The following is a 12,616-nucleotide window of genomic DNA, read 5'->3' on the forward strand; positions in this document are numbered from 1 at the left end:
CCCTAATTTAAAATCTTTACCTGTGCATTGATGTTCATGTGGTGTAATTTGAAAGTACGTTTTTCAAAGTTACTGGATTTTAAATCATCTTAAATAAAATATAAAAGATTTTAATGCTGTGTTTCCTAATAAAGTGAGATACCATTTTTGTCTTCATACCAAGTTGTTAATTATGAATTGTTTTGCATTTGGTGGTATGATTAGTTGATAAAAGCAGTGTAGCATATTTCTCATTTTTAGGGCATGAAAATTGTCAGTTGGTAAACATAAAGTGCAATATAAATGTTTTTATTCTCTTTTTGGAAGACTAGTTTAGGAAAAGGATACCAACATGTATCCACTTAGATTGCACATTCATTGTCATAATATAGTTGTCTGTTAGGTTATTATTGAAAGTATGTTTGCTGAAAATTTGAGTTCTGAAAAGAGAGTAGTCCTCTTTTTGTCTTTTGGATCTGGGGTCCTGTCTAAAATATTTGTATAGAGAATTAATTAGTTTTAGTTGTATTGGACATTTTTTCCTCCTAATTTGAGGAATTTATACTAGCTGATAACTTTCATCACAGAATATGTGATGCAAGATGGTATCAAACTGTTCAGGTTTTACAAAGAACTAGAGAATTACAATAAAATTTGGAATATTTATGATGAAATAGACCCTCAAATCAGTATTTTTCATACTGTGCTGTCTGAAGGGTTAGGTATTTACCTGGCTTCAATCACCTCCTCTACGTTGTTGGCCATTAACATCCGATGCTGATTTTCTATGTACCTAAATAATCACAACTCTTGTTTGCATAGTATTGTTTGTAGACCTTCCACCATCCCAGATATCCTTTACTACAGCCTATTAGTTTGTCACTATCTTCAATTAAGTATGGAGTCCTGGGTTTGGTTGGATCAGTGTGGATGTATTCTTTTCCATTTGTCAACCATGTATTTCTGTTTTAAGATAGTTCTTTTTGAATATGTGGGTAACAATACAGAGGGCTTTTTTATATTACCTGTTGACTTAGTGAATCTTCTCTCTTATGGTTTTGTATAGTTTGAGTGTTTAAAACTTATTGAAGGATTTTACATTTATCACTTTAAAATTTTACCTTTAATTTTTGTTCGTGGTGTCAGCTTATCTAGGGTTTTTTTTTTCTTTTTTTTTCTTTTTTAAATCTTACTTTGGTTTATAATAGCTTCCATGTATTTAAACTTTACTCTGTGGTGTTACGCCAAATATATCGCTTTATCTCATTTAATTTTATAACAGCCCTTCAAATCAGTATATGATTATATGTGATTTAGTTTGTTTAAAAAAAGTAAAAGTAATAAATTTTAGTTATAGTACCTGTCAGTATCATAACAAATTAAAGTATTTGAGTAAGGATCTGAATGTAACATTTTTTTGTTGTGTTTAATTTTCTGTGATCATCTTTTTTATTTAGGCACAACAGCTCTTATCAGCATGTTTAGAAAAGGTAGATATTTCTAGTACGGAGGGTTATGATTTGTTCATCACACAGCTCAAAGATGGTTTAAAAAATACATCCCATGAGACTGCAGCCAACCACAAAGTTGCTAAGGTAAGAAGTTTAAAAAAAATTACCTTCTTTCGATTATAAGAGAAACAACACCTCCATACTTTTACTTTCTCTGTCTTTCCCCACTCTCCACCTACCCTTGGAAATATTCCAGTTCTAGATTTTTCTCTTTCAGAGAACAAAAAGTGTTTATGAGTCCCCTAAAAGTTGAAACTATTTTTACTGAAGTCTAAATTCAGTTTGTGGGAACTATTTTGCTTACTTTGTTCCTAAAGCTTCTGTGCTTGGTAGCTCTATATTGGTTGAGAGACTGATGAAAGAGATGATGAGCTTCAGTGAGAAATGGAATATGTCTTTGGAAATGGGGCCATTTGGGCTTTTGTTGACATTATTTTTTGTTAGGCATGACTAGGATGTTTCTGTGAGATGATGCTTTGAATTAAATCCTTGGATATGTTTTACTGTTGTTTCTTTCTTTTCTAAGTTATTAAGTGTAATACATAAGAAATTTCTATACCAAAGGGTGTAAGGTAGAAGGTAAAAACCATTTTCTTAAAAATAATTTATGCATTTTTAAGTATCTGTTTTCTTAAGTACAATTGTAACTGTACTAAAATGTGATGTACTGTCATCTGTTCTGGCTGCTATTAACAGAATACCACTGACTGGGTAGTTTATATATAATAGAAATTTATTACTGTTCACAGTTCTGAAGGCAGGAAGTCTGAGATCAGGGTGCCAGCATGGCTGCCTTCTAGTGAAATCTTTCTTCGTACTTGCTTCCTCACTGTGTCCTGATGATGGAAAGGTCTCAGGGGATCATTCTGGAGCCTCTTTTATAAAGGCATTCATTGCATTCAGAGGGCTCTATTCTCCTGACTTAAGTACCTCCCAAAGGCCCTACCTACTAATACTGTCACCTTTGGGGGTTAAGATTTCAACAGATGAATTTGGGGATGAGGGGACACACATATTCAGACTATAGCTTACCCCTTGCTTTTTTTTCCCGCTTAAGAATGTATCTTTGAGTATCTTCCATATTACTCCTCAGATCAGCTGCATCCTTCTTAATATTGAATTTTTATTTTTTAAAGATTTTATTTATTTATTTGACAGAGAGAAATCACAAGTAGGCAGAGAGGCAGGCAGAGAGAGAGGAGGAAGCAGGCTCCCCGCTGAGCAGAAAGCCCGATGTGGGGCTCGAACCCAGGACCTGGGATCATGACCTGAGCCGAAGGCAGCGGCTTAACCCACTGAGCCACCCAGGCGCCCCTTAATGTTGAATTTTTTAATATAGATTTACCATATTATTAACTTTTATTCCATTGATGGAACATTTTATATAGTAAAACAGAAACCATACTATGCATTCCAACAAAAAGAATTTATTGTAAGGAATTGATTTTAACATGTGTTTGAGAACTGAAGAAGTGGAAAGGAAGCCCTGAGGAAGCACACAGAGAGTAATGCCGGGAAGCAGCTGTCACCTAGGTATGAAGGAAGGAGCTTAGGGTGGTCAGCACCTACAAACTTAAAAGAATAGGCTCTGTGGGTTTGGGATCCAGGCTTCTCAGGAGGAGCCACTGTCCAGATGCTACCTCAGGAGCTTGGGAACAGAGCTTGAGGAGCTGAGACATGGATCTCTGAAGAGAGTGCTGTTTGGCTGGTGTTACCACCTCTGAGGAGCTCTGTGAGACGGGTTCTGTGAATGCTAAGTAAACAAAACGCAGGAGACTAGCTGCCACCAGGCCCTGTGCTGACTCAGCATCGACAGCTGTGACAAGTAATAGCCCGGGGAAGTCTTTTCCGCCCTCATCATGCTTTCCAGTTTCCATCCTGTGTTCCTTTTGTCAGAACCTGACAGCCAGGGAACTGGCTGGGAAAGAAGAAATACAGTTTGCAGAGTCCCAGCCTTAAGGTGATAGGGAAGAGAAATAAAAGGTCAGTTTGGAACTGCGAGATAATAGTTTCATAATTGTCACAGTGTGTGCCCTTTTGGTACTCAGCATCTCCATACATACTTTCTGTGCATATTTGAACTTTTTTTTTTTTTTAAGATTTTATTTATTTGGCAGACAGAGATCAGAAATAGGCAGAGAGGCAGGCAGAGAGAGAGGAGGAAGCAGGCTCCCCACTGAGCAGAGAGCCCGATGTGGGGCTCGATCCCATCACCCTGGGATCATGACCTGAGCTGAAGGCAGAGGCCTTAACCCACTGAGCCACTCAGGCACCCCTATTTGAACTTTTAATACAACAAAAATACTATGTTTTTACTCTTTACAAATGAAGATTCCTTCTCCCTATCCCTAGAGATGATAGACACAAAGTTCTAATAGATAATTTACCTGTCCCTAGGTGATACTAACTACTAAAATTTAGTTATTTTTAGGTCTCAACTGTTCAGGTAATAGAACTGTGCCACCTAAAGACTAACTATATCCAAAATTCTTGTGTGAAATAAGTCTATATGTCTGTCTGCATCTGTGTGTCTGGTTCTGAATCTACATTCATCCATGATGTGTACTAAGAAGGGAAGAGAATATTCATAGCCACTATAGCCCTCAGTTCTTTAATGGTCAAAAGGATATACTTGCTAGTTACAACCTCCCTCTACTCCCGATTTTGTATTTGTCTGCAGCACTTTGCTGGCAGACGTCTTTGCATGGTGGAGTGACCCACCCAAGTCTTCACTTCTGCAGGATTTAAACTCTCAGTGGTGCTGTTTTAGTTTTTGTAATCACCTATGCACTTTTACTATTGGATATGAAAGGACTTAGAGGCACCCTAAAGAATCCCTTGGTTGTTTTTCTCTTTCTTTTTAATATTTTATTTATTTGAGAGAGAGAGAAAATGCGTGGAAGCAGGGAGGAGGGCAGAGGGAGAGGGAGAAGCAGACTTCACACCGAAATGGGAGCCCATTGTGGGGCTTGATCCCAGGACCCCAAGATCATGACCTGAGCTGAAGGCCGATGCTTAACCGACCAAGCACCAGGTGCCCCACCTTGGTTTCTAATTAAGTTCTCCTTGCCCCTGTTAGTGTCAATCGGGTTTCCCCTTGTCAGTTTTAATCATACCAAGCAGCAGAATAACCACCTTCTTTGCATGATGATTCAGTGACAGGAGGAACCCAATATTGCTGGGTAGTAGTCTCAACACATAATTCAATGGAATCCTTGTACTTCTCGTGGAATGCTCCTCCCTTGGCATATAGGACCGTTAAAACTTAAAGCTTGAAAAAAATCTTTGAATGGGATATTAAGTGTAATAGCGACCCTATTGGGAGAAATTGTTAGGTGTTTTTTGTTTTGGTTTTGTTTTGTTTTGAGTCTAAGCATATTCATCACCCTGTAAGGTAGAACCTCTCTTCCAGTTAGTACTGACAATGAGACTTCGGTAGGGCACTACACTTTTTTTTGTCAGGCCAGCTCATAGGATAACCAGTCAATTGGTAAGACCAGTCAGTTTCATGGGCAAGTGCCCATTGCTTTGTTTTTCTTGCTGGTTTTGTTTAGTTTTGTGTTTTGCTTTGAAGTGCTTTCTTTTTTTTTTGGCTGGGTACAGTATACCTTATTAATGGTACATGACAAGGTAGGGCTCCCCAAGCCCTTCCCCTTCTTCAGGGGGTCTGGGATGGAAACAGTGGAGGTTGGGAGATTCTCAGTGTTTTGGGGGATAAGTTGAGGCAGGGATTCCCCAGCAGCTGAGGGCCTCTTTCTTCCTCTTGCTCTGGCTGGGGCTGGTGGTCCAAGGGGCTCGTATTCCTTGGAGGCTATGTGGACCATAATGTCCACCACCTGGTTGCTGTAGCCAAATTCATTGTCATACCAGAAAATGAGCTTGACAAAGTGGTCATTGAGAGCAACGCCAGCCCCGGCATCAAAGGTGGAAGAGTGGGTGTCACTGTTAAAGTCGCAGGAGACAACCTGATCCTCAGTGTACCCCAGGATGCCCTTGAGGGGGCCCTCTGATGCCAACTTCACCACCTTCTTGATGTCATCATATTTGGTAGCTTTCTCCAGGTAGCAGGTCAGATCCACAACAAACATGTTGGGGGTGGGGACGTGGAAGGCCATGCTGGGGAGTTTCCCGTTCAGCTCAGGATGACCTTGCCTATAGCCTTGGCTGCACCAGTGGAAGCAGGTATGATGTTCTGGGCAGCTCCTCGGCCGTCATGCCACAGCTTCCCAGAGGGGCCATCCATAGTCTTCTGGGTGGCAGTGATGGCTTGGACGGTGGTCATGAGACCCTCCTCAATGCCCAAGTTGTCATGGATGACCTTGGCCAGAGGAGCCAAGCAGTTGGTGGTACAGGAGGCATTGCTGACAGTCTTGAGGGAGTTGTATTTCTCATGGTTCACACCCATCATGGACATGGGGGCATCAGCAGAAGGAGCGGAGATGATGACCCTCTTGGCCCCGCCCTTCAGGTGAAGGTGGTAAAGACCCCAGTGGACTCCACAACATACTCAGCACCAGGATCACCCCATTTGATGTTGGTGGGATCTCGCTTCTGGAAGATGGGGATGGACTTCCCATTGGTGACAAGCTTCCTGTTCTCAGCCCTGACTGCACCGTGGAATTTGCCGTGGGTAGAATCATACTGGAACATGTAGACCATGTAGTTGAGATCAATGAAAGGGTCACTGATGGCGACAGCATCCACTTTGCCAGAGTTAAAAGCAGCCCTGGTGACCAGGCGCCCAATACAGCCGAATCCGTTCACTCCGACCTTCACCATCCTGTCTCGGGCCCGTGGCTGGCACTGCACCTGAAGATGCGGCTGTCTGTCAAACGGGGAAGAGCAGAGAGCCTGAAGTGCTTTCTTGATCAGAAGAAAGTTGTGTGGAATACCATGAGAGTGCATAAGCCATTCTGTTTTCCATAGGCAGTAGTTTAATAGAATGGCAGAAGTATTGTAGGTAGAACGAGTAAATGCATATTCAGAACATTTATTTATTATCGTGAATACAAGTTGATGCCCAATCTATGGCTGAAGGAATCCAATATAATCACTTATAATCAGATAGCAGGCTGTTCCCCCCGGAAAATGGTGTGACATTGGTGGCTCAGCTTTGGTATCTGCTATTGGTAGATTAGGCAGTCAGTAATACTGTAGCCTGGTTAGTCTTGGTGCGGCGATGTTTGTGTTGTTGGACCTGTACGTATCTCCATCTCTGTTGCCATGGCACTTTGCATACAGGTCCATTGAGCAAAGCATTGGGAGTGGCTATGGAGAGATGGTAAGTGACATTCCTACAATGTGTGTAATTTGCCCATTTCCTTGGAAACAGATGTCTTTGAATGAGCATTTGTGTACCTCATAAATATTTTCCCAATCTGTTTATTTTGAGAGGTCTGTTCTTAGACCTTTACCCTTGACTGCAGGCCTGATCTTTCCAAATGCCTGACCATCCAGCCAAAACATTAGCTACTGTCTGTTGATCAGTGAGGATCTTCACTTATGGGCAGTTCTCAATCTCAGACAAAGAGCACAGCCTCATGTACTGGTCGAAGTTCTGCCCGCTGAGATTTACCTTCACCACTGTCCACATTGGGGCTCTGATGTTGCAGCCATCTCTTTCGGGTGGTAGCAGCCAAATATGCAGAACCATCTGTGCATCAGAGCCAAGGGTTTTCTTCCACAAGTACCTCGTATGGAGTTCTCTGTGAAGCCATCAGTGTAGAATGAGAAGGAGGGATTAAAACAAGAGTAGTAGGTATCATAGAAGGCTGAGTTCCTTGTTTATTCAGCTTGTCCAAAACTGGCCTGTTGGACTTTCTCAAGATTGATCTCTTATAAACCACTCAATGAAAAGAGACTTGTCTTTTGTTCCTAGTATTATGGTTTGGTATGTCATGTCACATCTAGTTTATGATGGACAGCTCTGATCACACAGGCTTTTTTTAAAAAAAAGATTGATTGATTTGAGGGAGAGAGAGAGAGCGCTCACGCACATGTGTGAGCTGGAGTAGGGGCAAAGGGAGAATCTCCCGCAGTGATCTCATGACCCTGAGATCAAGACCTGAGCTGAAATCAAGAGTCAGACACTTAACTGACTGAGCCCCAAGTTGCCTTTGATCGCACAGATCATGGATTGGTATTAATTTCTGTCAGGGACTGAGAAGCCAGAAACTGTTTCTGAAAAGAGCAGTTACATTTACAGGGAATGGTGTGGCTTTACCCTAGCATTGTGCCAGTGATTGTCCTAATTCAGCTTGCCAGACAGGCCTTTCAGGATCTTTGCTTGCCATACACACTTCTAGTGTCAGTGAATATGTCAGTGGTAAAATTGAACATCTTGTGTGCAGCCAGGACCTGCTTGGTGCGGAGCTTCTTGGTCTGGGCCTGTGTTCTTAGATAATTGAGTTAGGGTAGCGCATTGAAATATGCCGAGAGCGGGTTCAGAATCCAGTTAAGCCCAGCAAGCATTATGCCTCTTTTTCACTGTTTGCTTTTGTAAGTTGTAGCAACTTGTCTTTCACGTTGGAGGAAATATTCTGACATGTTCAGACCACTGGACTTCCAGGAGCTTCACAATGGTTGTAGGACTCTGAGTTTTTTGGGCATTATTCTCCTCTCTGGCTTGCATAGGTCTTACTAAGGCATGTGAGTTCCTGGCTACTTCTTATCTGGACCCATCAGCGTGACGTTAAGAGTGTGTTACAGCATGATGCAGTAGGCCGGTGTGGTGGTCTGCAGGATGTTAAGTTGATCAAGATTTCCACGGACTACATATGGTAGAGAACATGAGCAACAGTCCCAGGGTAGGACTGAAGATTGATTGTTACTGCCAGATAAAAGCAGTCTGCTTTTGGATGGTTCTTAAAAATTAGTATAGAGAAAAGTAGTATTTCAGAGGACTGTAACTGCCTACCAGATATCAAGGATTTGTTGATTTGCTTTAGTAAAGGTACCCTATCTGGAATAACAGCTGCAGTTAACGTCTCCTGACAGTTTAGAGTCCACAGTTTTTCTCTCAGATCCATTTACATTTTGCATAGGCCAAACAGGCCAGTTAAACAAAGGTGACATAGTCTGAATTCCCCTGTATTTTTCAGGTCTCTTACAGTGGCGTTAATCTCAGAAATTTCCTCAGGAATGTGGTATTGCTCTGGTTTAGTAGATTTGTAGAGAATGGAAGTTCGAGGGGCTTCCACTTGGCCTTTCTTCCTTTCATAGTTCTTAGAGAGGGCTAGAGAAACATTGTGGAAATTTTTCTGGTTGCCTGTTTTATATCTCGTCCAGTTACGCTTTTGGGAACTGGACAAATAACTGCAAGATAGATACGGTATCCCCAGAGCTCACGGAGATAACTTTGGGCCAAAACTCCATTAACTGTCTGACCATCGTAAGTTCCTACTTCCACTAAAACACCACAGTGATGTTTTACATCAGTTCAGTGCTACTTCTTTGTAAAACCTGAAAGCTCACACTATTTTCTGTTTCCCAGTCGACATGACTGTAGTGCACGTCTGCAGGTGCCTTTGTGGAACGTTTGGAGTACGATTTATAGTGTATGCTGGGCATTACTGCAGTGCCCTTTCTTGAGGGGTTTCAGGCAAGGAGCTCTGGATCTATGGATGGATTAGTTCTAGGAACAAAATAAGAGGCTTTCATTTTCTTTGTCACTCTTTCTTTCTTCCTAGCAATTCAAGTCCTGTTTCTGTCCAAAAGTTTTTCTAGTTATATGGATAAGTTATAATTTAGTGGGCTGCCTAGAGTGGACTAGACAGAGTGGAAATCATAGGTGAGCAAGGAAGGATATAGAAATGAAATTATTTTGTAGACTTATTTCTCCAGAAGGATAATACTTAGCATCTTTGCATCCTTTTAAAATAATTTTAATGTTAAGTAATTGTAATTAATATTTGTTGAATGCTTACTGTATTAAACATTGTACCAGTTCTCACTTGAATTTTCATAAGAACATTGTGTGAGTAGGGGGGCGCCCGGGTGGCTCAGTGGGTTAAGCCTCTGCCTTTGACTCGGGTCATGGTCTTAGGGTCCTGGGATCGAGCCCCATACCGGGCTCTCTGCTCAGCAGGGAGCCTGCTTCCTTCTCTCTCTCTGCCTGCCTCTCTGCCTACTTGTGATCTCTGTCAAATAAATAAATAAAATCTTAAAAAAAAATTGTGTGAGTAGGTATTTATTTTTCCTCCCTCTCTCTCTTTTTTTAAAAGATCTTATTTATTTATTTGAGTGGGAGAGAAAGCATGACAGTGGGGGAGGGTCAGAGGGAGAAGGAGACTCCCCACTGAGCAGTGAGCCCTATGAGGAGATGATGTGGGATTCCATCCTGGGTCTTCAGGATCATGACCTGAGCTGAAGTCTGTTACATAACCAACTGAGCCACCCAGGCATCCCATTTTCCTCATATTACAGAAGCTGGAGACTGAAATTAATTTGACCTGGGTCACATAGTTGATGGTGAAGATGATCTTGGAATCCAAGTCTGTGTGACTACAAGATCTGTGCTTTTCGTTACTCTGTGTATAGTGACCACAATAAATACATAAGCGTCTGCTAAACTGAAGTAAATCCTCTGCATGTGTACAGTAATACTACTGTACAAGTACATTCTTATAAACAGAGGTTTGAATGCCTGGTTTGTGTTTAACATTGTAAATGTGCTGGAGGAATATAAAAAATAATGGGTGAGTTTTGTTATCCTAAATTGTTGATGCTTGTGTAAGAAGATGTGTTACTATCAGGTTGTAAGCTGTCTTTTTCTAATTGAAGTTTCATTTTTTTTACTAATTGCAAGCTCTTGCTTTAAATGATGAATTAATGGAGTAACTCGAGACTGCTGAATAGTTCTTTATTTTATAATGTATAAGTTACAGTTTTGGTTTAAACTGTTGAGTACAATTTCCTTTGCTTACACTCCCAATTTATTTCAGTGGGCCACAGTTACATTTCATCTTCCTCATCATTTGTTGAAGTCCATTGCCAGTGCCATTGTGAATGAACTCAAGAAAATAAATCAAAATGTTGCTGCCTTACCTGTGGCATCCTCAGTGATGGACAGATTGTCTTACCTCTTACCTAGTGCTCGTCCAGAACTTGGAGTGGGGCCAGGCCGTTCTGTGGACAGGTATAAACTTGCTTATAAAGAGATGTTACAGTGAAATTGAATTGATTAGGTTTTTGGATTAACCAAGAATAACAAAAATTTAATTATGATTCAAAATGTATTTCATCAAAGTATTTTGGAAAACCAGATTCTCATACAAAATACTGAAGTGAATTAGTACTTGAATTCTGTTAAACAATTTCTCTTGGTGCTTGGAAGGTATTTAAAGGGGTCATAAAACTGTTTTGAAAATTCCAGCTCTGTACTTAGTAAATATTTGAGTCTCCTTAAAAATGTAATTATTCAATAGATAAGAATTATTTTGCCTTGATGAAATTTTGTGACCTTTGAGATGAATTTTCATAAATTGAAAAGCTGTGGCAGAACCTGTGTATAAGAGCCATATATTATTTCCTACTTAAAAAAAGAGAATTAGGGGCGCCTGGATGGCTCAGTGGGTTAAGCCGCTGCCTTCGGCTCAGGTCATGATCTCAGGGTCCTGGGATCGAGCCCCGCATTGGGCTCTCTGCTCGGCAGGGAGCCTGCTTCCTCCTCTCTCTCTGCCTGCCTCTCTGCCTGCTTGTGATCTCTCTCTGTCAAATAAATAAATAAAATCTTAAAAAAAAAAAAAAAAGAGAGAGTTAAATCAGGGCAATTTTGAATTAAGATTTTTATGCTGCCTGCCCTGGATTTAAACAGTGTATTACAGAAATCATACTTCAACCATTATTTTCTTCAGTAGAGATTCATTGAGGTCTTGCTTTGTATAAAACTAATTAAAAAGCCAGTAACATGTTCATTTAAAAACGTAAATGATTTCTCTTTGAAATAACGTTAGATTCTTTTTTTTTTTTTTTTTTTAAGATTTTATTTGTTCGCTTTGAGAGAGAGCGGGGAGAGGCAGAGGGGCAGACTCCCCGCTAAGCCGGGAGCTCCCCGGCTCAATCCCAGGATCTGGAGATCATAACCTGAGCCTAAGGCAGATGCTTAACCATCTGAGCCACCGAAGCGCCCCATAACATTAGATTCTTACCAAAAGTATTAAGTTTAGAAATGCTATAAGGAAATATTAAATTTAGCAGTTCTGATAAGTTCACATTTGCCTTCCCATGTAGCATTTCACATTTTCACTGGATGTAAATTATAACTTCTTATGCTTTTTTTCATGCTGATATTAGCAAAACCCCTGCTGAATATATTAACTTCTTTTAAGTGTGGCTCTTATATTAGTTTGCGATACTTAATAGCTCTTGGTTAACTGAGACTTTTGCTTGACTAGTTGCCTATTTTTTGTTGTCGAGTGATTCTGTTATTATGTAAATAACTTATATTGTATTAACATTTGAGAAGGGTTTTTATATTGTATAGTAATACTGCATTGTCTGTCTTTTGGGTAAATAGAGAGACTGTCATTTTTAATCTGAATAGCTACCAGGTGATATGGGGTATGGTTATCATTAAAATATTCCTTAGAAGATGTCTGGAGAGGGGGGAAATGTACCTGGAATAAGTATTTCTTTTCCTAGAGCTGTGCCTGTCTTGAGATTATAAAACAGCCCTTCAGAGCTATTTTTTTTGCAAATAGTAGCTGGGTTTCTAAAGAAATCTTTGCAAGTTGTGATGAATGTCTTATTTTAGGAAATGCATTCACTGGATAGGATATTGTGTTTCTGGAGGTGTTTAAATGTCTCAAAATACTAATTTTGATGTAGTCTGTGGTATTTGTTTCATTAAGAATGAATCTAGGAACTTAGGAGAACATTCATGAACTTAGGTCTGTTGGAGGTTTGAGTTAGGGTCTGTTAGATGCTATTGCTCTTGTTTGGTAATACAAATAAGTGGGTGGTTTTCTGTCTGACACAAATCCTGAAGACATCTATAGCCTATAAATGATAAGGCTTTTCTAACCCAACAACTTTGTTTTTTTTTCAAACCAGAACACAACTATGAGTTAAACCTAAGCTCACTAGCAATAGTACAGGAAATTATGTGCTAATCTTGGGAAGAATTT

At 40.3% G+C, this 12,616-nt stretch overlaps 1 protein-coding gene and 1 pseudogene across 1 annotated transcript in view; one reads left to right on the forward strand and one right to left on the reverse strand.

Moving 5' to 3' along the window:
* Window positions 1–12,616, forward strand: part of BIRC6 (baculoviral IAP repeat containing 6) — a 237,681-nt gene that overhangs the window by 38,421 nt on the left and 186,644 nt on the right. The window contains 2 exon segments of the mRNA XM_047746606.1: window positions 1,437–1,574; window positions 10,433–10,626. Of these exon segments, the coding sequence (XP_047602562.1) occupies window positions 1,437–1,574; window positions 10,433–10,626 (332 nt within the window).
* On the reverse strand, window positions 4,597–6,284 carry LOC125108269 (glyceraldehyde-3-phosphate dehydrogenase-like; annotated as a pseudogene).

Source organism: Lutra lutra, chromosome 9 (genome assembly GCF_902655055.1).
Source record: "Lutra lutra chromosome 9, mLutLut1.2, whole genome shotgun sequence".
NCBI classification, from domain to species: Eukaryota; Metazoa; Chordata; class Mammalia; order Carnivora; family Mustelidae; genus Lutra; species Lutra lutra.